Source organism: Barbus barbus (genome assembly GCF_936440315.1).
Source record: "Barbus barbus genome assembly, chromosome: 2".
Lineage (NCBI taxonomy): Eukaryota > Metazoa > Chordata > Actinopteri > Cypriniformes > Cyprinidae > Barbus > Barbus barbus.
This window is the reverse complement of record NC_136730.1, coordinates 44,847,313-44,873,395: the sequence shown is the minus strand read 5'-3', so window position 1 is coordinate 44,873,395 and position 26,083 is coordinate 44,847,313. Positions and strand designations below refer to the sequence as shown.

The window sequence follows — 26,083 nt, the reverse complement described above, 5'->3', positions numbered from 1 at the left end:
GAGAAACAGCCTAAGTAGGGAGCAAACAAAGAGGTTAATGAGGGAAACACAGGTTTAACCACTGAACAATAATGAGGTAACAAGATGAGCAGAGTCAGACAATAGACAGGAGAGAGCACATGGCTCCAAACAAACACACCACAAAAAGCCATGTGCTCTCACAAACACAGTGTCCTCTGCTGGCCGTCTAGGGCACACCAGCTGAAGACAGTGACACGATGTTACGGCCATTAAAAGCAGATAAAAGTGCCTAAATTATCATATATTGCTAGCTTTTCCTCAGCATCTCCTTATGAACATTTCTCTGCAATATCAGCAGAATAATACCCAGTTCTCTTCTCAGTGTTTTCAGTCAAATCATTAGTTCTCTCACATGTAATCATTGTATTTCACTCCTTAGGTTCACTCCTCATTATTTGTACCCGTGTATTGTCTTAATTCACAACAATAAAGCTGTACTGAATAATCCTTTTCCTGTTTCTTTATATATATGAGACATACTGTAATAAATGATATCCACCACTAAGGAGCACTGATGAGCTTTGCTTATTGTAGACTAACACTTATGCTGCCACCACCTTTCATTTTAACCCAGTATGGTACAGGACATAATACTAGTTTTTAAACTCCAATAGCTTGAAGCACTCGGTTTCCCAAATGAAATGAGTTACCACATGGTATTATAACTGTAACATACTGTAAAAAATATTATTTTACAGCACTTTTTTTTACAGTGGAAGAGACCAATCAAAACTAAACTAAAATACAGTAGCGTAGTAATCCCAATCCAGATACAGCTCTGCAGAGTTCAAAAACAAGGCAGTTTTATTCCTAATAAGAATATTTATTGTTATCAGACACTTTAACATTATAAATACACAGTTTGAACATCAACACTGCACTGTGCTTACAAACAGGTGAATAAAATACTTAAATTATTACATTTAAATGTGTTTTACCTAAAAGTTAAATAAAAACGGTACTGTACTTAAATGTAATATATATATATATAGTGTTTTAACATTAATTTATTTAATTGAGTGATTCCTCTGAGTACCACACTTTGAGAATCACCGAACTGGACTATTAAAACATTTAATTTCTTTTTATAAACGTTTAATTGATTTTAAAGATTAAAATAAGATTACCATTTATATTATGCTTCCTGTGTAAATAACCATACATGTTTATTAAGGTACCTGTCTGGAAAATGACATTCAAAGCTTTATGCATATATCTATAATGTCCATAAACATCCAAATACATCTTGCTGTAATATTTACAGTATATTTATTGAAGGCATTTCATTGTAATACTGTAGACATCTCTATTTCCTTTTGGTGGTGAGAGTTCTTCCGTCCTAAATAGATGAAATGAATCAATAAAAACAATTTACTGACTTGTTTTCACTGTCATGATTCAGATTGTTAGAGATCAATGTGAATCCTCAGGTTCTGTGATGTTCAAAACTCACCAGCTCTTCTCACACAGATGATCTGAAGAAGAATCACAGTAGGAGCAGCAAACACTGCAATCTCAACAATAATCACAATCACTGCAGGACAGATGTGTGGACAGAACAGAGAGAAAGAAGAGAATGAATCTGTCAAACTGTATACCGCTTATGAACAATGAACTATTATTGACAAACCATTTATAAATTCACTGATAGTTTCAGTGCAGCAAAGCCATCCCATACCTCTGATTAATAATCCAGCTGCGTCTGTGGATCATGAATATTAGTTCAGTTCAAATATAATGTGACATCAGTAACACATGCAAATGTTGTTGTGTAGTGCCTGCAGATGTGTGAGCAGCTGAAGACATCTCAGTGTTTGGGCTAATGATCCATTTATCTATATAGGTATTTTAGAGATGCAAAAACCATACTTATTATTTGTCATGCATTAAATAAAAAAATTTGCTAATATTTAGCAGTTTTTCAAAGGCACATGTTTTCAGACATGTTTGCTTTCTATTAAAGTAACTAAGGTGAAGACAAGACAAGTGTATCTATGAAGGCATCACTGATGATCTTGCCTCCTGAATTCTGTTCAGTGATAATAGAAGTAAGACTTTACTGAGGAACCCCTTTTGTTCAGAAACGGTGCTGGTTACAATATAAACACATGAAGCCATCTATACCTCATTTATATGAGAGTGAAACACAGTGATCTGCAGCCCAGAAACCTTCAGTTTGTCCTGAATCAATGACATATAGACTCTCCTGAAATTGATTACCCCCCCCCCCCCCTTTTTGTTGTTGTTGTTGTTGAACACAGACATGAAAGTGCTGATTACTAAAACATGTGATAAGGAAATAAATTTTTTTGTGAAAAGGTCAGAACTTCTGTTATGATGTATATGTTTTGAGGTGAACTCTTGTCATAAATTAATCTATTACTGTTCCTACACAATTTTTAACAACAAACAGTGATAAAATATCTATTTAGGAGTCTTAGACCTTTCCAACGATATATAGTTAGTCATCATTACTTTAGGATTTAATCATAATATATTGAAGTAAACTTGTGACAGTTAAGGGGTTAAATAAATGTATTTCTTGTCTGAATGCTTGTCAGTATATGTGACTGAGGTCTCCAGCTAACAGTAAATATTGATCTTAACAGCTGATTATGTACCTGGTTGTGTAGGAGCTGCAGTTGATTTAGAGCTGGTGACTGGAGACGCTGTCTTTGTTTCGGCTGGAGATGAAGATGAATGTTCAGATACGTTATAGACTACAATCAGATTTAAATTACTGATAATTCATTGTTAATATAAATACTTTACTTGGATACTTGACAGTATATGTGGCTGAGGTCTTGAGTTGATTTCTCTGTTTAACCTGACATCTCCACTCTCTGTTGTGATCTTCATTCAGGAGTGTTGTAGTCAGAGACCTGATACACTGTCCTGAGGAGGATATCTGAAATCTGGAGTCTGGCTGCAGATTCACACCAGCCTGATTCACCCAGATCAGATCAATACCCTCAGAACCAACCAAAGTATCACAAGAGACTCGATCATAATATAACTGACAGGAGAGAGTCACAGAGCGGCCTGATCTGATCTCAGACTGTGAGGATGATGAAGAGACTGAAACAGAGAATCAGACAGAGATTACACGACTGATTCCAGTCTTTCAGCTACAATATTACTGTTTAATTCAACATATAATCATAATATTCACAGAAACACTGACCATGAAGAACATGCAGATAAACACGTACATCAGTTCCTTGTTGTTCTCCTTTTCCATTCACATATTGTCGGCAGGTGTAATATCCACGATCTTCTTTTGTGACTTTCTTGATGTTCAGAGAGCAGTCAGAGCCCAGACTCAGTCTCTCATGTCTCTCTATGTTATTCTTCTTTATCCCTAATTCAATCAGTCCAACTGCTGCTGACTGTCTGTAATAGAGCCATGTAGTTGATGTGCAGCCAAGAAGAGCATTATTACAGGACAGACGCACATCTTCACCAGAACTGCAGAACACATGAGTCTCATCCACTCCACTGCTACCTACAATAATAATAATAATAATAATAGTAATAATAATAGTAGTAATGTGGGTTAATGAGTTGATTATGAAATACAGTTTAAATGAACTCTTTGTGTCCTGTTTAAACAGAAAATGAACCAAGCAGAGTAAACTGATATTGAACACAGAAGTTAACTTACTCACACAAACCCCCAAATCTCTGCTGAATAACCCAAACCTTATTTCTACAAGTAGTATATATATTGCATACAATAATACACATTTTAAAATTGTATTGGACAGCTGCTGCTGCTATAATAAAGACCCATTTCTATGGTCAGTGTTGGCCAGTATAGTGTCGCTACTAGTTTAACTACATTTCTCAGTAGCGTGATGGTAGCGTCGCTGCTTTCTGAATCAAACAGCTTTTATTTATTATCTAACATGAGCAAACAATGTATGAAATACATTCATTACAGTATTACATTAAAATACATTTATTACAGTATTTGTTCATCTTTGTTAACGTTAATGAGAATAGGGTTGTTCATTGTTCATGTCACAGTACATTAACAAATGTGAACAAACAACTTTTGATTTTAATAATGCATTAGTACATGTTGAGATTAACATTAAGATAAACGGTGCAGAAGTATTGTTCATGTTATCTACACTAGTTAACTAATGTTAACTACTGAACCTTATTGTGAAGTTACCATTTATATAAATGTATCTGTATACAATAAAGCCACAATACCAGCTATTTATCAATAGGAGGTTTCCGGCTGACAGCAAACATTTATTTTGTCTATGTCACAATTTGAGGTCAATCCGGCCCCGTATTTGATACTGATTATGTTGCCAAATTGGTTGTGTTTTCTTTTTTATGTTACAATTGTGCTTTATAAGCTATATCATTATATCAAATTATTACTTTTAATTGCTTGGATATTGACATTATACAGATATTTGACTTCATATCTTATAGATCATAAACAGTGTCTTTACCTGAGAGAAGTGCAGAGAGAAGGATCAGTCCCAGCAGACACATGTGACTCTTATCAGACATTTTCTGTTTCTGTCCGTCTTTCTTTTCAGTCTATATTTACATCTCTTCCTTTAAACATCTTCAGCTCTTCCTGTGGGTGTTAACTTCCTCTGATCTCACCAACTCAGTTTAGCTGCATTTCACTCACACTATATTCATGAAGAAAAGTAATTTCTATAAAATATACTGGATATTACGGTGACTGAGAGAGTTCAACGCTGAAAACAGAAAAACACCTGCAAATTAACAATTTTACACGCGCTGCAAATGCTCACAACACAACCAAACATAGAAACGCGCTGCAAATAAAAGTTTTCTGAAGTTGAGATCTCTCGGCCACCGTAGTATATAGCAGTTAGGTGAGCTTATAAAGTGACCACTGAAACTCAACACTGCTAACTTGATACGGTATAATTGTATCTATTAAAAAATAAAAACAAACACCCTGGGAACACAATGTATCTACATCAATAACTCAACCATCCACCAGCTCTCAAACACAGAAGACGATACAAAAAACATTCAAGCTGAATAATTTACTTATCAGCAATATTTATAACGGAGCTTCAAAAGTTGCCTTATTTTTATTTATTTATTCCTAATCGCTAATGGCAGTCTTTTGTCCTCTTTATATTGTGGCATGATAGTTATTTATTTTTTTCAGAGCTGAGAGCTGTTGAGGATATGAAACACATTAGTACAGAGAGTGAGATCTCCGTCAGTATACACACACTTGTTCAACCCACAGTGAACAGTCTGATAATCTCTGAAGACAGTTTAGTCTGATGGCTGTGAATTCAAGTTAGATCAGGCAAAGCTAAAAGACTCAAATTAGTTGATTCAGGTTTGTTTATTAGAGTTGGAACTAAACTCTGCAGTAAAGTGTCTCTGCAGGTCCAGGAATGATGAACCTGATGTAAAACGTGTACATTTGAGTGGTGGTTTTCCCAACAGTGCACATTTTGAAGAAAAAAAAAGTCAACACAGTTGAGTCTTTATTAATGAGCTGATTACATGAATCAAGTGTGTTCAGTGAGAGACACAAAGTGTACACACTGTTGTGGAGGATCCAGAAACAAGTTTGGAAAACAACTGGTATCGAAATAATAATGAAATAATTTACATTATATTGTTTATTATAATAAATAATAAACAATATAATGTAAAATATTGTCAGTATTTCCCTGCGTATACACTATTCAGCAGATTACCAGCAACAGATTTACGCAAACTCAGATATAACACTGTCAGATTCTATGAAGGTAAATCAGTAGCTAAACTCGAGAGCTTGTCGATCTGAATGTGAGAACTTGTCATATTAACATTCATAATACCTGTATGACAAGATGAATGGTGTGTCTTAAAATCATATAAAAGCTAAGGATATTCAATGAAAATAGTTTCCAGTGTTTTACAAATAACTGATACATATGCATAAAAAACGTTTCTTTCGGCATGGCAAGTCGAGATGGCTGGCATTGTTCATTGGTCAGGCATCGACCAATAAAATGTCTTCATTCGCAGCCCAGCCCCGCCCCCGGCTCTGAGCTCTCAGGTCTGCATTCACAAGTGCACAAGTGAGTTTTGCTACAAGAATACTGCAGAAGGATAGCAAAAGTCAAAGCGCTAAGATTTGAAGTTGTACTGTCAGATCTGAGAGGTTGTAAGTGCTGACTTGAGGTTTTACAGCGAAACTGAAGTAAAGCGCAAAAGTACACGTTTGTGTGTGTCATTTTGTTTATGTGAATGTCATTCTACACGTGTGTAACTATTAATCTGAAACTTCGACTTCAAAACACGGGTGTTTTGATTATTGTCTGTGTGTGCAAATCGAAAGATTCAGCTTTTCAGATCAGAGCTGTGAGTGTAAATTTCAACTTACAAATACGAATGTTAATATGACAAGTTCTCACATTCAGATCGACAAGCTCTCGAGTTTAGCTACTGATTTACCTTCATAGAATCTGTCCTGCCTCTAAAGGTTTGAACACAAACACAGGTTGCTGTGTGATGTCTACAGAGTTTGCAAAACAATATATATTTGCATTCATTGAAAATGTGTTTTCACTGTAAATATACATATGATGTCATACATTTATTTTTACAAGTTTTATTAAAAGTAGCTGCTCAAGCAGTTCAAACATCATATTATTTCTTACATTAACACTTACATCAAGTGTCTTTGCCTATTTTTCTTAATTAGCACAAACTACAAGTTAATGAGTCTGCAGTAAAGACTCAAGAAAACAGATGATTTAATGAGAGTGATGCAAGAGTGAAACTGTCCTTCATTTTCTAGACTCTGTGCAAGCACACAGATCCATGCATCATCCTGAATTAATATAAAGAGGCTAGTTTGTCGAAAAACACAGTTAATATGAAATAAACATCCCAAACTGACCAAAATACTACAAATAAATCTGATAATCACAGGGGTCTGTTTGGTAAAAGGTCATCCTTCCCTCTCCCTCGATCATGTCGTTCCAAATATTTATAACTTTCATTCATCTTCAGAACACAACTGAGGGTTTTTTATTTTTTTGAAGACATTCTCGTCAATTCTCCCATCCATTAGAAGTCTAGGCAGTCTAAGCAATGGGTTTTATGGTTCCAGACCCAAAGTCAGATGAGTTTGGAACCACTTGAGGGTGAGTAAATGATGACAGAATTGTAATGTATTGGTGAACTCTGCCTATAATACGTGAAAAAAGACATTATTTGCACTGAATGGAAATCTTACGGAATCAATTATATATGGTTTATATTCCTCTACACATGATACTAATTGTAAAATTAATAACTGACTTATTTGTGATGGTTCTTGTTCACAGAGGCATAAAGTTGACTGCAGTCATCCTGAGGTCCAGCTGATGCTCCTCTGATGGAAGAATAAGTCACTTTATCATCATCATAAACCTGATTGAGCAGATTGGAAAGAAGTTGATAATGTTGATCAGAAGTTCCAACCCACAATTAATACAGCATAAATGCTTAATTCAAGATTTTGAAGAACTGCAAGTAAGAATAAAACAGATGAAGATCGATGGCATCAGTTGATACTGAAGAACAGGGAAGTGTTTTACTCACCTCCTTCTTTCTGGTCTGGATTTCACAGTGTGTGGTAACCTCAGTATATGTCACGTCATCTTTATGCTCCTAAACAGAATTAAAATATGATAAAACAAGATTTAAAGACGTGGCCATCCCTATACTTTGTAAAATAGCCTAATTACAGATCCAAATGTTATAAGAAGGTAAAATATTTCACTACAGGGTTCGCTCACAATCATGTTATTTAGGATCCTGATCCAAATAAGTAGTAATTCTTTCTGAAGGATGTAGTAATACTTTAGTCATTACTGGGTGAGTATCACTGTAGGGTGCCTTTTGCTGTCCTGTACATAAATAACTCATTTGCCATGATAACTTAACATAAAAATGACTATGAAAGGGTGAGTAATATTAGGCCAAGTTTTTATTTTCAAAACAAAAGCATACTTGGCTCTTTAGATACATTTTCTCGATTTTTCTTAGTTTAGTGTAAGAGGATGCATGTTATTTTGCTATGTCCCATGCACAACTCATTCAGTTTGAGAGTAGAATACAATCAAGATGAAAATACATGTGTGAATTGTGAATTTCTTTAAAAACACATGGTTTACATTAAATCTTTTTTTGTATTTATAATTTGAAAGCAAACAAATAACCCTGTTTAGAAAAGGGCATCATACCTTTCAGAAAATATCATTTGCATCTTAATTTTGCAATGAAAATCTATTTAAGAGTAATGTATATGACAGGGTGGACATATCTTATGGTTTATGATTTGAATAATGGCCCATAATTATCTAAAAAACCATGTGTGGGAGCTCAGCTAATATGTTTCTATAGTACTTTGTCTTCTGTTTATGATATGGCAAAGCGAATGGGAAATTAAAACCAAAATATATGAGTATTGTACCATGTTCACTTGTTACTAATGTGTTTGTATTGTAACTTTTGATGCTGCATAAAAAAAAAGATTGAGGGACCAGAGAGACTACAGCATTTCAATGAGCCATGTGTATTAAGTGCATATGGTGATATGAGATATGAGGTGATAACATCAACATCTACAAGTCTATACCAGCATACAAAATCTTCAAGAGTTGAGGAAACACCAAATAAGGAAAAATAAGTCCATCACTACATAGATACCACAATAAAAGTAGCATCTTGCCACAGAGAGATCAGTCTTTAGAGTAGAAAGTGTGAGACAATCAGTCCTTAAGTGAACCAATAAAGAATCTGTATAAACAAACAATTCATCAGTTGTTGATAATAGAAATGAGACGAATAGTAGATGGTTGCTGGATGAATGAAGTAAAGGTTTTTAGTAAGAATTTTCTACATGATAGAGTTGATACTCCCTGGCGTGCTGTCCTCCATTTAGGAGAGAACATTAAACCAGAATGGAGAGCTTTGTACAAATCACCTTTGTCAAAGAAAGCAGGAGACCTACAATGGAGAATTCTTCATGGCGCTATAGCTGTGAATGCTCTTGTTTCAGTTATAAACCCAGGTAGCAATGATGAATGTCCTTTTGTTTCCAGAGGGAGACTGTCATACCTTTTTGTTTTGTAGTAGGCTTGATTCACTGCTTCAAGTTTTAACTGGTTTATTTAATCATTTTTATGAGACTTTTTCAATGGAAGTGTTTATTTGTGGTTTAAAATACACTCAGAAATATTGATGAAATTCAATTGTCTCTCTCTCTCTCTCTCACGCTCTCTCTCACACACACACACACAACATGTTGGCTTTTATTTCTGCACTGTAGGTATCTTTGAGGACTTTGAGTTCTCATGTTTTCAGAGCTGTGAGCTCAGTGTTGAGGTTTCTGCAGAGTGTGAGAACTCAGTTAGTTTTACCGCACTGGTTCAACCCACAGAGAACAGTCTGTTCATCTCTGAACCCAGTTTAGTTTGATGGCTGTGTTCTCACACATACCAGTTCCTCTTCTTTCTTTAAGTGGTTTTCTACAACATTTCCCTTTTGTAAACATGTTTATATAGTTGCTAAAACACTACAATAAAAATAATCAATTAATAACACTCAATTATTTATGATCTTCTAATAGTGTGTGATGGTTTTTGTGTCTACAGAGACATTATCATCTGCCTGTATTTTGTAGTGTATCAGAGCGAATCGGACAATTTAAGATTCGATCAGATTGGTGTTGAACATCCCAAAGAACAAAATTCCACAAGGAGGCCCAGGATAGGAAGAAAACGTCATAAATCTGTCCACGATACCCTGGCACCATGAAGAACAAAAGAAACAACAAAATAACACGAACTGATAATCCAACTCAGGAAGGAGTTTGTCGAATTTGGGGCAAGTAACCAAGATTGATGGTCAAAGAGATACACAGCATGACCATCACATGTAAATCCATGATAAAAATCATGAGCTAAAGACTTCCTCGGAAAGATTTCCCCCCACCTAGAAGACAAAAACCAGACTGAGATTCCTTATGAAACCTTTTAACCTCTTTGTACCTCGCAGAACATCCTCGCATTCACAGAATGGCACATAGACTGCCTTTCCATGTATATATGCACCACTATCATGCCCTAATCACTCATCGTGTATGTCCTTTGAATTACTATTAAATAGTTTTTAGGTTTATATTCATGTTGGGTATGTATGAGTTCGGAAATTCATGATTTGAACGTTTCTATCAATCAACTCTTTGTAAAATGTTTTATATTCTTGTTATAGAACTGTTATAGAATTCTTGTTATACTCTTATTTATATTGAAAAGCGAAGTATCTTGGGTTTTGTGCTTACAAGTTAATGTCTTAAACTACCGATCTTGTTACTGTGCTAGTAAATAGTGTTTTTACTATATTTTGGATACTTAATATCTATGCAGAGTTAATGTTTTACGGCCCGTTCAGTTCATCAGCCGTAAAACAGTGATTATGTCTAAATTCCGTATATAACATAAATAATTGCTTTTGAGCTAAATTGACATGTTTCCAACTTTTGTTTATTTATTTTTTTGTTTTTGTTTGTTTGTTGTTCTTCTTTTATTGCTGTTCTCAGGACATTATTGGTGTGGGCAATAATGACAATAATGAAGGGCAGGCTCTATTCAGCCCGAGTCAACACTGGAATCTGTTACTGAATTTGGAACAGCATGCTAGCATACTATTATTAGTATTTCTGCCATTAGAAATATATGGTAAAAGTAGTAAGAGTGGTATGCGGTTCTGAATTCAGTAGTATGTGTTGTCTGCTTGATAAAATGCTCCCTGATGTTGCTTCTGCTTTGTTAACTGCTGTCTCAACTAATTAATGGGGATTGTAATTACAATTTTATGATGACACATGATTGTTGTTTATTAGTGAGGTAGACTGAAAATGACTAAACTCACTCATAAATTATGTCCAATATTGTCAGCTGTTTGCTCATACACACAAAAAGCAAGATAAGCACAATATATGAAAATAAAATATTCACACCTCATCACTTACACACACACACACAGACACACACACACACGTTTGTTTTGGAGAAAAGTGGGGACATCCCATAGGCGTAATGGTTTTTATACTGTACAAACTGTATGTGCTATTGCCCTACACCTAAACTTAGCCCTCACAGGAGACATTTCTACTCTCCCAAAAAAACTCACTCTGTATGATTTATAATCGTTTTGAAAAGTTCAAGTTCAAGTCTGCTTTATTGTCAATTCTTCCACATGTACAGTACATACATACAGATAATTGAAATTGCATTACTCTCAGACCCTTGGTGCATACAGTTAACATTAAACACGTTCAGATACAGATAAATACAGTTTAAACATATGTACATACAACTATACAAATATACAAATGAGGATATTGTAGAAAAAAAAATAAGAATTAGATCGATAAAGTGGCATAAGGCGCATGGCAGATAGAGTGCAAAACCAGTTAAATAAAAACAACACTGTGTAGATATATTTGTAGTGCAAAAGAGCTTATCAGCCTGAGGACATTGTAGAAAATAAAAAAAAAGAGAGATAGATAAAGTGCATAAGGCACATGGCAGAATAGATGGAGTGCAAACCAGTTGAATGTACAAAAACAAAACTGTGCAGATGTTTTGTTTTGTTATGAATGTAGTGCAAGAAGAGCTTATCAGTCTGTTAAAGTGACAAGTCGAAGTGACTGTTCGGATAGATTTTTGTCAGACTATCCGAAGAGGTAATTTGCAGTCAATGTTGGATGGGTAGTGATCAGCCAATGCTGCACAAGTGACAGGTGCCGGTCACCTTTTGTTGGTCGGTGGGGGGGGGGGGGGTGTCACAGAAAAGTGGGGACATGAGGCAATGTCCTGAAAAGTAACCTTCACCTTGTAACGCCTGTGTCATACCTGTGTAATTATACAAATTTATGTCCTGATTTTTTACAAAAACGTGCGCACACACACACACACACACACATACAATCAGCAAATAACTATTTGCTATGTAAAGATACAGTATAGTAATCATAGATATGTATTTGTAGATGCAACAAATTAGACAGCTCCAGACAGATTGACTGCATCTTGAGACGGTCAACGATTCTTCAACCACACACAAAAAAAAATAATTTTCCAAGATTCTGGTTGTATTAACTGCTGAGATTTAAACTTTTCATAGGTGACAATGAATTGATTTGTGTTTTTATATGTATTATTAACCCAATATTACAGGTTTTTAAACTGTCGTAACTTTTCAATGCCATGTTAGCTATCGGCTTTGCTTATGATGTTAGTTTAGCAAAATCATCTGCTGAAGTCTATTGCAGATACTCATACAAGTCAAGTCAAGTCAAGTTGAGCTTTATTGTCATTCTGCTACATGTGTGGACATATAGTGGAACAAAATGTCGTGTCTCGCAGGACCACAGTGCTACATACTAGTTAAACATAAGATAAACATACAACAATGCAAGTATAAGGAAAAAAAAAACAATAGAGCATCTGACTATAAACAAAAATAGACCATCTGACTATACATATACTATAACTACTATACCTAGTTGCCTAGACATACACAAACTGAGACTGTACAAGAACTTTACATATATACTGTACATGAAATTGTGCAAAAAAAATAAAAAAAATTATATATATTTCGTACATTAAATTGTTGTGCAGATTAAAGAGAGATTTTGTGGGAAGCAGCGCATAGTGCAAAAAGATTTGTAGTGCAATGCTCAAGTAAACATTATTTTGTAGTGCAATGCTCAAGTAAACATTTTTTTATTGGAACTTTGTAGCAGGGAGTGTTCATAGAAAGTGGGTGGGGTCTTTCACGATGCTGGAGGCCTTGCTGGAGCATTGTGCAAGGAAAATTTCCAGGATGGAGGGGAGAGGGGCACCGATGATCTCTGCGGCAGTGTTCACTGTCTGTTGTAGGGTCTTGCGGTCAGCAGCACTGCAGTTCCCATACCAGACAGTGATGCAGGTGGTCAGCACACTCTCAATGGTGCCCCTGTAGAAAGTGGTGAGGATTGGTGGCGGGAGACTTGCCCTTTTCAGCCGGCGTTGTTGTCCCTTCTTGTTGAGTAACGTGACGTTGGTGGTCCAGGTGAGATCCTCTGAGATGTGCACCCCCAGGAATTTAGTGCTGCTGACTCTCTCCACGGTTAAGCCGTCGATGGTCAGTGGGGAGTGGTCAACAGAGTTTCTCCTGAAGTCCATCACGACCTCTTTTGTCTTACTCACATTGAGGGACAGGTTGATAGCACCACACTATTTCGCCAGCTGTGCCACTTCCTCTCTGTAGAGTGTTTCATCGTTGTTGCTGATGAGGCCTACCACAGTTGTGTCATCAGCAAACTTGATGATGTGGTTGGAGCTGGACTTGGCAGTGCAGTCATGAGTCAGCAGCGTGAAGAGCAGCGGGCTGAGCACACAGCCTTGTGGGGCACCTGTGCTCAGTGTGGTAGTGCTGGAGGAGTTGCGGCCGACACGGACTGACTGAGGTCTTGCAGTTAAAAAGTCCAGGATCCAATTACAGAGGTGGGTGTTAAGGCCCAGCAAGTTTAGTTTGTGGATGAGCTGTTGTGGGATTATAGTGTTGAATGCTGAGCTGAAGTCGATGAACAGCATATCATAAGAGTCTTTCTGTTCCAAGTGAGTAAGAGCTAGGTGGAGAGTGGTGGATATTGCATCGTCCGTGGAACGGTTTGGATGGTATGTAAACTGGATTGGGTCGAGTGTGTTTGGGAGACTGGACTTGATGTGATGCATGACTAACCTCTCAAAGCACTTCATCATGATTGGATCAGTGCTATGGGACGATAGTCATTCAGACAGGACATGGGTGACTTCTTTGGTACTGGAATTATGGAGGTGGATTTGAGACACGTGGGGACGACTGCCTGGCTCAGCGAGGTGTTGAAGATGTCTGTTAGGACATCCGTCAGCTGTGCAGCACAGTCTCTCAGTGCACGTCCAGGTATGTTGTCAGGGCCCGCAGCTTTTTGTGGGTTAATCCGGGACAGGGTCTTCCTTACGTCGGCTGGAGAGAGACAGAGTACCTGGTCGTTTGGAGATGTGAGTAGTTTCTGTGCAGGTGTGTCGTTCTGTATCTCAAATTGTGAGTAGAAGTGGTTGAGTGCATCTGGTAAGGATGTGTCATCGTCACTGGCCTGTGGCGGGGGCTTGTAGTCAGTGATGGTATGAATGGCTTGCCACAGGGACCGATTGTCTTTACTGTCTGTGAAGTTGTTGTTGTTTTGCCTTCTTGATGCCATGAGACAGATTGGCTATTGCTGTTTTGAGGGTTGCTTTGTCTCCTGATCTGAATGCTTCATCTTTGGTCTTTAGCTCTCTGCTCTCATCTTAATCTCTGCTCTCATCCATGGCTTCTGCTTACATTTACATTTACATTTATTCATTTAGCTGACACTTTTATCCAAAGCGACTTACATTTACATTTACATTTATTCATTTAGCTGACGCTTTTATCCAAAGCGACTTACAATTGCTATATATGTCAGAGGTCGCACGCCTCTGGAGCAACTAGGGGGTTAAGTGTCTTGCTCAGGGACACATTGGTGTTTCACAGTGGATTCGAACCCGGGTCTCCCACACCAAAGGCATGTGTCTTATCCACTGCGCCATCACCACCCCACATGCTTGGCACGTCTGGTAATGGTCTTGGTGACTGTCACATCATCTATGCACTTTTTAATGTAAGCAGTCACAGTTCCAGTGTACTCATGCAGGTCTGTGTGGTTGTTGTAGGTGGCTGCCTCTTTAAACATGTTCCAGTCTGTGCACTGAAAGAAGTCCTGTAGTGCTGAGGTGGCATTGTCTGGCCCTACTTTGATCTGCTTTTGAACCGGTTTGGTGAGTTTGAGAAGTGGTCTGTATGTTGGTATTAGCATAACAGTGATGTGGTCCGAGTACCCGAGGTGGGGGCGGGGTTCAGCTTTGTATACGTTTTTCTCTGTTGTATAAACAAAGTCCAGTGTGTTGTTTCCCCTTGTTGCAAAGTTCACATGCTGGTAGAACTTTGGCAAAACTGTCTTTAAGTTTGCGTGGTTGAAGTCACCGGCAATGATGAAAAAGCCGTTGGGGTTATTTGTTTGTTGTTCACTGATGGCGCTATACAGTTCACGAAGCGCGTCCTTAGCGTGTGCACACGGGGGAATGTAAACCGCGACAATAACAATGGCCGTGAACTCCCGCGGCAGGTAGAATGGTCGACACTTCACAACCATAAACTCCACCAGCGATGAACAGTGTTTTGATATTACCGCAGCATTGTTACACCAGTCTTTGTTGATATACACACACAAGCCAACTACGTGGGTCTTACCAGATAGTGATGAATCTCTATCCTCTCGGTAGCTGGTTAGCCTGTGCTGCTGAATGGCGGAGTCCGGGATGTTGTCGTTTAGCCATGTTTTGGTGAAAACAAACACACAACAATTCCTTGCCTCATGCTGTGTAGACCGACTGAGTTGAATTAAGTACAGTTTATTTTCCAGAGAGCGAACGTTTGAGAGCATGAGTGTTGGAATAGCCGGTCTTGTGGGGTTAGCCCTTAGCCTAGCTCGTATACCTCCACGCTTACCGCGCTTCCGTCCTCTCTTACACCGCTTGCGACGCTGCCTTGTGCGGGTAGAGTCAGCAGGCAAGGCCGCTGTCTTGAGGTCCGGCTCCAGCAGTAAACAAAGGCATCGTAGCTTCTCAGTAGCCGCCAGCGAGAGTTGGTGTTTGTACGCGTTGCCGATATCCAAAAGACTTTGGCGATCATATGGCCAATATGGTAGACTATATTTGAATGCTCCAATATAGTGGACAGCTTATGCATAGCAACCCATAGTAACAGACACTACTCTGTGTATCAGGGCTTAAAAATGAAAAAATAATAAAATATAAAATATAACTAACTAACTAATTAACTAAATAAATAACTAAATAAAAAATCTATCAGTTCACTTTGAGCAGAATCAGTATTTTAATGTTTCTGTTCATGTGTTCATCTGTATTATTACCGTTCTGAAACTGGTTTGAGGAGGAAAAAAGTCCTTTTTGTTTATTATTATGTTTATTTTTTTAACTTTTTTTTCTATAATAATAAAAGTTCAGCATTTTCTTTACTAAAAAATAAAAAAATAAAAAAAAATAGCCTATCTTGCACTTAGCCATAGCCAATACAGCTTCAGCTTTTCTATATAGCCAAACATATTTTTTTTTTTTAAATGCTGTTTTGCTGCTTGGTTTAAAGGGTTAAATTGAGTTTAGGCAGAATTTCAGACTCAGTCGCTGTTTTTGACAGAGTTCATTTTGTTAACATTATTCAGCAGCGTCCCCACAGCATTGATAATGAAACAAATTGATAGATTATATATTGATTCCCAAACAAAGGACTCTTATCATACCTAACTATAAAACTTCAATGTAGTTGAATTTATGATGTTTAAATAGACATTTAGCAAAAAAAAATAAAAAAAAAAATTGCAAGAATTTTAAGAGAAATGTATTTATTATTAAAATGATCACAATCTTTTGCCAGTGCATTTATTTTCTAATATTTCTTCCTTGAAGTACTTAAACAATAGTCAATAAAACCTTTAAAGTACCAGAATCATTCAATCATAAAATGATTCCCTAGACATCATCTCTTCTGTTTCTTCAAAACTAACTTTCAGCTCTTACAGATGTTAAATTAAGCATTTCTGGACATTTCTGCATTACTCACAAATGCCTCAAGCACAGAAATAGTTTAAAAGAGGATGTAAAAACAGTTACGTTGCAACATATTTGCAATGAAAAACCACTGACGATTAAGTCCCTCACTGGTCAAATCTGACACTAACAGAAAAAGTTTTGCTCAAACTCCACTGTATCCTAAAGGTTTGAACACACAATCAAGAGGTTTCTGTATGATGTCTACCAAATCTGTACAGGATTCTTAATAATTCACTGTAAATATATATTTGACACATGCTGCTTCATGTTTTATATTATTGACAAATAAAATCTGATATTACACGTGTTACTGAAAGCAGCTGCTCAAGTAGTTCAAACACCAAATTATCTTATATTCTTGTCTTATTGTGATAAACATTTAAATCATAACATAACTCTTTCTGTTTTCATAATTAGTGCAAGCTGACAGCTAATTATTCCGCAGTAATCACTCAAGAAAATAGATGATTTAATGAGAAGATCTAAAGCCCTAAACACACTGCTCGATTGTCTGCTGTCACAGGTGAAAGATTGGCATCGTGAAACAATCCTGGTCAATCAGAAATCGCCGTGATTGCTTCATGATGCCAGTCTTTCATCTGGGACAGCCGAAAATCATGCAGTGTGTTTCAGGCTTAAGAGAGAAACTCTTTCATTTTCTTTGTACAAGCAGAGAGTTTGATGCATCACCCAGAATTAATAATAAAGGCTCTAAGATTAATTCAACAAGCAGACAGCTACTTTGAAATAAACATCCTAAATTGACCAAAATATTACAGTCAGATCATCACTTGGGATTGTTTGTTAAAATGCGAGAGACAGCATTTATAATAGGACTGACTGAAACCCTTAGGAGTTAGTTATAAAAGGTTCATATTCCTCTACGATTGATATTAGTGAAGTGAAGTGAGTGAGTGAAGTGACATTCAGCCAAGTATGGTGACCCATACTCGGAATTCGTGCTCTGCATTTAACCCATCCAACGTGCACACACACACACCATGAACACACACACACCGTGAACACACACACACCGTGAACACACACACACCGTGAACACACACACGGAGCAGTGGGCAGCCATTTTATGCTGCAGCGCCCGGGGAGCAGTTGGGGGTTCAGTTCCTTGCTCAAGGGCACCTCAGTCGTGGTATTGAGGGTGGAGAGAGCGCTGGACATTCACTCCCCCCACCTACAATCCCTGCCAGCCCGAGACTCGAACCCGCAACCTTTGGATTACAAGTCCGACTCTCTAACCATTAGGCCACGACTTCCTCAAATATTAGCAGGTCTTTCTTTAATTAATGACTGTTTAACTTATTTGTGATGGTTCTTGTTCACAAATGCAAGTTAACTGCAGTCATCCTGAGGTCCATCTGTTGCTCATCTGACAGAAGAATAAGTCACTTTATCCTCATCATGAACCTGAATGAACATCACAAATATTGTCAAACAAGATGCAAGTGTTAACCCACAAACATGATGTTAGAGCTTAACTCAAGATACAAATTTAGCACATCCTTTACTCAAGTAGAAGTATAGATACTCGTGTTTAAAAATACTCTGGTAAAAGTAGAAGTACTGCCTAAACTTGTTTACTCAAGTGAAAGTAAAGAAGTATGGGCTCTGACATGTACTTAAGTAAAAAATACCCATTACTACAACCTGTTTTAGTCGTGCTGGTAACTGGACCTCACGTCATATTGACACATTAATACAAAATAACTTACATTTAATATTTTGTTACCTAATGAATGTATCGTGACTGAACAACTACCATGTAGAACAGGGCAGGACTGGGACAAAATTTCAGGCAAGGAAATCTCGCACTCATCCAGGCCATCCCATACACCCACAACAAATACTGAAACCACGGATAACCCTTTTTTTTAATGTTCTTGTACCTGTAACTTTTCCCATCAGGCTCCACTGTTATGAACAGAGCTGTCTCCACCTTGTTGCAAAACAACCACCTCATTCTGTTTGCAATAACATAACTTTATTTTAATTCAAAGTATCACATTATGACCATGTGTTATTGTTCTATCTTATAATGACTTAAATACTACTCATCCGTTAGCTAGCTAGCTTTCTCACTCGCCTGCAGGACATAACCGCGCTTGAACCCCGGACCAGCGAGTTCAGCTGACATTTGTTGACTTTTCCTTTCTATGATTTATTTTTCACTCGAGGAGCTGTTGTTTGTGATGAGTGTACATTTAGTTGTAGTCATACAACAGCCGCGATTCCAGCGGAGGAGTGACGATGTGCTAATATGGTGAGTGCAATAATTTACTACGTTTAATTTTAGACATGGATTTTGTTTGAAAAGAGTAAGTTTAAGTTAATTAACGGTATAAATGCAAAAACAGATGAATATATTTCTGTTCTGTCTAGGTTCAGAGGCCTCTGAACGACTATCTGGTTTTGGAAGGAAGAAGAAATGGAAGAGATGCTTTGGAAGTGTAAGTATGGCCCTCGTAACTGTTAAAAGACAGCACAGCTATTTTAACATTATCCCCCCGGTTTCACAGACAAGGCTTAAGGCTAGTCCCAGACTAAAATGTATGTTCATGATGTCTTAACTGAAAATATACCTTGTAATGACATATCTTAAAATGTGTCAGTGCCATTGTCTTGTCTCAAGATGCACACCAGTAAAGTTTGTAAGGCATTTTTATAAAAGCTATTTAGATATCTTAATTTAACTAAGGCCTAGTCCTGTCTTAAGCTAAGCACTGTCTGTGAAACCCTCTCTCTCTGCCGCGAGTCATGATTAGCGTCGGCATGTTTACATCCTAACAGATGGCATCTAGCGTTTCTTGTCTCAGCGGTTTGTAAGCTCTTTCAGTAGCTGCGGTCTACTAAAAGACTCAAAGGCATCAGGGCTAAAGTGGAGAGAAAAAAAGAAGCGGGTCTTGAGTAAGTTTTATTCGTCCACATCTTCCCATTCTTTTCTCCTCTTCTTATCACTAGGAAAGCAGTGAAGTCTTACATTGCTTCTCTTGTTGCCCTTCGACTGAAAATTACAACCAAAAGCCTCACAATGTGTTATTGTATCAGTATTTTATTTTCTGAGCTGTGTATTGAGTTGTTGCGGTAAAAAGCGCCAGTCACTGACTGCAACCGTTTGATGTCACATGTACATAAAATAATGCTGCCCCCATAGTCCAAAAACGATATCGATTTTTTTTAAATAACATACATTTTCATGGGTTTTCTACTACATATTTAAATAAGAGACATAATTTACATTATATTGAATTATACATGTCTTAATACCCAGGGATCACTTTAAGGTTTAATATAATTTAAACGGATGAGCTATAAAAAAATTCACCCCTCTCACAGTTGTCATGAAGGGCAAAATTAGCTATATAGACCAAAATAGTTTTTTGAACCAGGCTGTAAACATGTTTTTTTCTGCTGTAAAGTTGGGCATTTTAACATGTGGAGTCTATGGGATTGACTCCCTTTTGCAGCCAGCCTCTAACGGCCAGTCGATGAATTGCAGTTTTAGTCGCTTCCGTGTTGGCTTCACGAGAGAGAGCGGGAGGTTGCCGCTTGGTTCAAACATAGAAGTTATACAAGAACAGAACAATTTCCTTGTTCACATCAGGCATGTACATACATTTAAATCACTTCATGCACAAGAAACGTACACTTATGCCACCTTCACACTAAAACTCCAGAGCAGCTGTATGTCATGTGGGTTAACTGAGACCTGCTCTGAGGATGATGATCACTTTATTGTCTGGCACACTGCACAATTAAATGTAAACCCTAAAGTCAGATGCCCTTATAAAGACTGTAACTTCAATGTTTGCTCTTCACAGAAAAGTTGTCAACGACAAGCCTGACATCACCCAGATGATACTTCAAAGACCAGCTCTTTTTACAGTAAACCAGGAATGTAACAATGCATTCATCCCATGGTGTAATTGTGCCATAAATACAAGATTCTTACTTGGAAAAAGCTTTCATATTCTTGTAGAATTCTTGGAGCTGTAAGGGGAAGTCGTGGCCAAATGGTTAGAGAGTCAGACTCGTAATCCAAAGGTTGCGGATTGTAGGTGGGGGAGTGAATGTCCAGCGCTCTCTCCACCCTCAATACCACGACTGAGGTGACCTTGAGCAAGACACCGAACCCCCAACTGCTCCCCGCCGCAGCATAAATGGCTGCCCACTGCTCCGGGTGTGTGTTCACGGTGTGTGTGTGTGTGTTCACTGCTGTGTGTGTGTTCACTGCTGTGTGTGTGTTCACTGCTGTGTGTGTGTTCACTGCTGTGTGTGTGTGTGTGTGTTCACTGCTGTGTGTGTGCACTTTGGATGGGTTAAATGCAGAGCACGAATTCCGAGTATGGGTCACCATACTTGGCCGTATGTCACTTCACTATCACTAAACTGGGAATTTTCTGAGAGCTCCTACTTTACTTGTACCACATGACACCGATAGAAACGTTTTGGCGGAGACTCGCGTGCGAGACGAACCGATTCATGATGTATTATAGATTTGTTATCGAATGGTGATCCATCAAAACTAAAGTAACGAGCCTGGTTTGAATATGTAAGAAGTAGAAAGTACAAATATTTGTGTAAAAATGTAAAGGTAAAAAGTAGTCCGAAAATTAAATAGTGAAGTAAACTACAGATACCAGAAAAATCTACTTAAGTACAGTAACGAAGTATTTGTACTTTGTTACTTCCTATCTCTGAAATTTAGAGGACCTGCATCTAAGAATAAAACTGGTTTAGGTGTTAAGAGAAGGAGGATTCATTAGTGGCAGCGACAGAAGAGCAGGGAAGTGTTTTACTCACCTCATCCTTTCCGGCTCTGATTGTACAGTGTTTGGCAACCTCAGTATAACTCACATCTTTCTGCTCCTAAACATTAACAGAAACATTCTGAAGTTATGATTGCATCAGTGGGTTCCATTATATTTATTGTTATTTGTGGCATTTAAAAAGTTGACTAATAAAAGTACACATATAACTGAGACAGTCTGCCCTGGAGCAGTGATTATAGACTAAATAATATCTAATGCATCGATCTCATGGATCATTGGCATCATGATACTCACCACAGAGTCATTAGTCCCTTTTCTGTTATCTGAAAAATAATGGGAATATTTATGATAACTCACCAACAAAACACAGAATGCAAACGATGAATTACAAAAGTCTAGAAGAATTATAATGCTAACAAATATCATACATTTTCTTGTTAGTTCGTTGATTATTGTTCACTCAAGACAAACATTTGATCACATCACATATTTATCATCACTTCTTAATAAATTCCTGTGATAAAACTGAAACTGATGTGCCTGTCTGTAAATATTTTAAGTCAGATATTTTGAAACACTTGTCTGTTGTAATTCTTATAAACTCTGAAAACTCACCAGCTCTTTTTTTATGAATCACCCAAAGAATAGCAGCAGTAATCAGAACAACCAACACAGCAGCAGCAACAATCCCAGCAATCACTGAGGAAGTGTCTATAGAGAGAGACAATCAGATTCAGAGGAAAACAACAGCAGGGCATCCTCTTTGAAATCAAAGATATAATTCATGACATGAAGTCAAAGTTGTGATCAGTTTGTCTAACATCTCCACAGAGAAATCAGCTGCATATTTAGAGACTGATTCTAGAAGAACCCCAGAATGTGAATAAAACCACTGAAATCACTCAAACATACAGTATATGCATAACTGGAATCAGTGCTCTTGCTGATGGTATAGTTCACCATAGTCAAATAGAGGAAAACAGAGGAAAAACTAGTGCTCGAGGTCTACAAATTAAACAAGACCAGTGATAAGCTTCTCTTAAAGTCTACAAAAACTAAAAACTGACAAAAAATAAAAATAAAAATCACTGAAATGAGTAAGACATACAGTTAATACCTTGCAGTGCAGCTGGAGTTGTGCCGGGGTTTGGGGTAATCTGTGTAACTGCAAAAGGTGGAGGATTTTAGTTCAAATGCATCATATTTTATCAAATACATAAGCATTTAAGTAATAAAAAACACCTTAGCCCTGTTTGACTTTTTTATTTTTACCTTCAATAAATGTTAAGCAAAAACAGCCTCATAGCCTCAGATAGTTTGATCAATTATATATAAATACATTATTTAATTATGACATAAGAGTGCATTTACATATAGCTTTCACACTGACTTGCTTTCAGTGAGCGGCACGACTAGTGCTTGAGGTCTACAAATTAAACAAGACCAGTGGCTTCTCTTAGGCTGATGATACACGGGGCAACTTTTTGAGCAATGTTGCCTTCAACGGCCAATCAGGTGAGACACAGGACCCACGACCCATCTAAAATATCCAGACAGAAATGTGTTACCCATTCACAATGAGAAAGTGCACAAGCAATATTGCTCAAAAATAAAGTTGCCACATGTATCATCAAAATTAGAGTCTACAAAAATAAACCTTATGTGAATATCAACGCTACTATAAGTGTCTCATTAAACCACTGAGATGAGTAAGACATATAAATACCTTTCTGTGCAGCTGAAGTATTTTTATCTGTATAAGGAGGAAGATATTAGTTCTGAATCTGATGCACCATATTTTATAAAATACATCTTAACACTGTTTGACTTTCACATAGTTTCATTGTTGTTATTATTATTATTATTATTATTATTATTATTATAGCTTTTTATCGAGAACAGCCTCATAGCCTCAGATAGTCTGATTAATGACAGGAACTGTTTAAAGCCTCCTGCAGAAATGGATCATGTTTATCAGCAGAAATACATATTTACATCTGGAAGCTGGATCATGGCTTGTATGTTACAAGTGATCTGTTTAATGTTGATGATTCATGATTGTTTTAAAAGGTAGAACATCAGAAAACACACTGTACTAGAAATGATTATGGATCCATGTCTATCAAAAGACCCTGGACTACATTCTCTTCACAAATCTGATTAAATCTGTGTTGCTCTGCAGAAGCAGGTGTAATGATACAGTTTGTGAGAGCGAGAGCAAAGCACTGAAGTGAGAGACTGATGAAAGTTACTTTTATTCAAAGATTTACTTGAGCACAAGAAAGTACTATGTTTAATGTTCTTAAGTATTAAAGGTAATATATATATATATATGCAGTGAATTATAAAGCACGACATTATGAATGCAGTGAAGTAAAAGTTTCCCATAGAAAAAAACTTTAAAACACTTTAATAGAGTACTGATACTTTAATTTACTAGAGTAAAGTAGAAATACTTCACTACTGTGCACCTCTTATTATATGAGAGTAAAACAGAGTGATCTTCAGCCCATAAACCTTCAGCTGGTCGTTAATGAATGAAATTATTAATCATCACGTAATGTCTCTGTATCAGAGATTCTCCTGAAACTGATTAAATAAATGTATTTCTTGTCTGAATGCTTGTCAGTATATGTGACTGAGGTCTTCAGCTAACAGTAAATATTGATCTTAACAGCTGATTATGTACCTGGTTGTGTAGGAGCTGCAGTTGATTTAGAGCTGGTGACTGGAGACGCTGTCTTTGTTTCGGCTGGAGCTGAAGATGAATGTTCAGATACGTTATAGACTACAATCAGATTTAAATGACTGATAATTCATTGTTAATAGAAATACTTTACTTGGATACTTGACAGTATATGTGGCTGAGGTCTTGAGTTGATTTCTCTGTTTAACCTGACATCTCCACTCTCTGTTGTGATCTTCATTCAGGAGTGTTGTAGTCAGAGACCTGATACACTGTCCTGAGGAGGAGATCTGAAATCTGGAGTCTGTCTGCAGATTCACACCAGCCTGATTCACCCAGATCAGATCAATTCCCTCAAAACCAGCCAAAGTTTCACAAGAGACTCCATCATAATATAACTGACAGGAGAGAGTCAGAGAGCGGCCTGATCTGATCTCAGACTGTGAGGATGATGAAGAGACTGAAACAGAGAATCAGACAGAGATTACACGACTGATTCCAGTCTTTCAGCGACAATATTACTGTTTAATTCAACATATAATCATAATATTCACAGAAACACTGACCATGAAGAACATGCAGATAAACAGGTGCTTCAGTTCCTTGTTGTTCTCCTTTTCCATTCACATATTGTCGGCAGGAGTAATATCCACGATCTTCTTTTGTGACTTTCTTGATGTTCAGAGAGCAGTCAGAGCCCAGACTCAGTCTCTCATGTCTCTCTATGTTCTTCATCTTTATCCCTCCAGCTATCAGTTCAACTGCTGCTGACTGTCTGTAATAGATCCATGTATTTGATGTGCAGCCAGGAAGAGCATCATTACAGGACAGACGCACATCTTCACCAGAACTGCAGAACACATGAGTCTCATCCACTCCACTGCTACCTACAAATTAAAACATTTATATTTACTCTTACTCTAATATATTTACTCTTTTTTGTTCTGTTTTAATGCAGAGTAAATTGCTGTTGAATATCTTACAACAGTTTAGTTCATTTATAACAATCATAACATGAGATCTTTTCATCACGTTTATGAGTGTAATATGACACACAGCAGAGCTTCTCGACTCGAGGTCCATTTTCCTGCAGAGTTTAGCTCCAAACCTAATCAAACACACCTGAACAAGCTAATTAAGGTCTTCAGGATTAATAGAAAGTTACAGGCAGGTGAGTTTTTAGACAAAATCTCAAACGTGTGAAAAAATATCAAACATCTCAGTTTTCACATTCAAACTGCAGCCAGACTCACTGCTAGAGTGATTAAATCAATTAAATCATTTTGAAATGGTTCATTATACAGGTCTTTTATAGAGTATTATAGATCATAAACAGGTGTCTTTACCTGAGAGAAGTGCAGAGAGAAGGATCAGTCCCAGCAGACACATGTGACTCTTATCAGACATTTTCTGTTTCTGTCCGTCTTTCTTTTCAGTCTATATTTACATCTCTTCATTTAAACATCTTCAGCTCCTCCTGTGGGTGTTAACTTCCTCTGAAACAGCTCATGATTTATTCCTCACACTATACAGCTACATTTCACTCAAACTATACTGATGTGAAAAATCATCTACTGTATTAGTTAGCTTCGCTCAGATTCTAACTTAGCAATGCAACATAAATCTATACAGCAGCTGGAAACTAGAACATTTGTTTAAAATAATAATAATAATAATAATAAATAACAAAACTCCTAAAAATGAATTACTAACTAAAATATGTGTATAAAGATCATTTAATTATTGTTTCTCCAAAAATAGTATGTAATAGAAAATATTATTAATATTATTGTATACAGTATATCACTTTTAGTGAATTACCATTGTTGAATTGCTCTTGTTTT

General features: G+C 37.2%; 2 protein-coding genes across 4 annotated transcripts; both read right to left on the bottom strand.

Annotated features, from left to right (window-relative positions):
* Window positions 1–830: 830 nt before the first annotated feature.
* Window positions 831–4,609, bottom strand: LOC306880647 (uncharacterized protein). Of its 2 annotated transcripts, XM_079434297.1 has the most exons (7): window positions 4,494–4,609; window positions 3,206–3,526; window positions 2,794–3,099; window positions 2,643–2,705; window positions 1,700–1,723; window positions 1,475–1,555; window positions 831–1,360 (listed from the first exon to the last, which is right to left on the bottom strand). In XM_079434297.1, exons 1-7 carry the CDS (start codon window positions 4,552–4,554, stop codon window positions 1,305–1,307), a joined length of 912 nt encoding a protein of 303 aa, XP_079290423.1. In that variant the 5' UTR covers window positions 4,555–4,609; the 3' UTR covers window positions 831–1,304. The 2 variants fall into 2 exon arrangements, with proteins under 2 accessions (XP_079290423.1, XP_079290424.1); XM_079434298.1 differs by lacking the exon at window positions 1,700–1,723 and having other exon boundaries at window positions 4,494–4,562.
* Window positions 4,610–5,515: 906 nt separating this feature from the next.
* Window positions 5,516–25,739, bottom strand: LOC306880624 (uncharacterized protein). 2 transcript variants are annotated; one of them, XR_013785092.1, is made up of 13 exons: window positions 25,586–25,739; window positions 24,806–25,126; window positions 24,394–24,699; window positions 24,243–24,311; window positions 23,280–23,306; window positions 22,671–22,718; window positions 22,169–22,264; window positions 21,848–21,876; window positions 21,585–21,650; window positions 7,621–7,689; window positions 6,487–7,449; window positions 5,688–5,777; window positions 5,521–5,625 (listed from the first exon to the last, which is right to left on the bottom strand). XR_013785092.1 is itself a non-coding variant. In XM_079434258.1 (12 exons), exons 1-11 carry the CDS (start codon window positions 25,644–25,646, stop codon window positions 7,339–7,341), a joined length of 1,203 nt encoding a protein of 400 aa, XP_079290384.1. In that variant the 5' UTR covers window positions 25,647–25,655; the 3' UTR covers window positions 5,516–7,225. The 2 variants fall into 2 exon arrangements, 1 of the variants encoding a protein (XP_079290384.1); XM_079434258.1 differs by having other exon boundaries at window positions 5,516–7,225; window positions 7,339–7,449; window positions 25,586–25,655.
* Between the last annotated feature and the right edge of the window lie 344 nt (window positions 25,740–26,083).

Coding starts and splice junctions, on each gene's coding strand:
- LOC306880647 (XM_079434297.1), bottom strand. CDS start 4,554: ATGTCTGATAAGAGTCACATGTGTCTGCTGGGACTGATCCTTCTCTCT. Junction 3,527..4,493: donor TCTCTCTGCACTTCTCTCAG/GTAAAGACACTG, acceptor TTATTATTGTAG/GTAGCAGTGGAGTGGATGAG. Junction 3,100..3,205: donor TTATCTGCATGTTCTTCATG/GTCAGTGTTTCT, acceptor TCTCTGTTTCAG/TCTCTTCATCATCCTCACAG.
- LOC306880624 (XM_079434258.1), bottom strand. CDS start 25,646: ATGTCTGATAAGAGTCACATGTGTCTGCTGGGACTGATCCTTCTCTCT. Junction 22,265..22,670: donor AACTCCAGCTGCACTGCAAG/GTATTAACTGTA, acceptor CTCTCTCTATAG/ACACTTCCTCAGTGATTGCT. Junction 21,651..21,847: donor AAGGGACTAATGACTCTGTG/GTGAGTATCATG, acceptor GTTAATGTTTAG/GAGCAGAAAGATGTGAGTTA.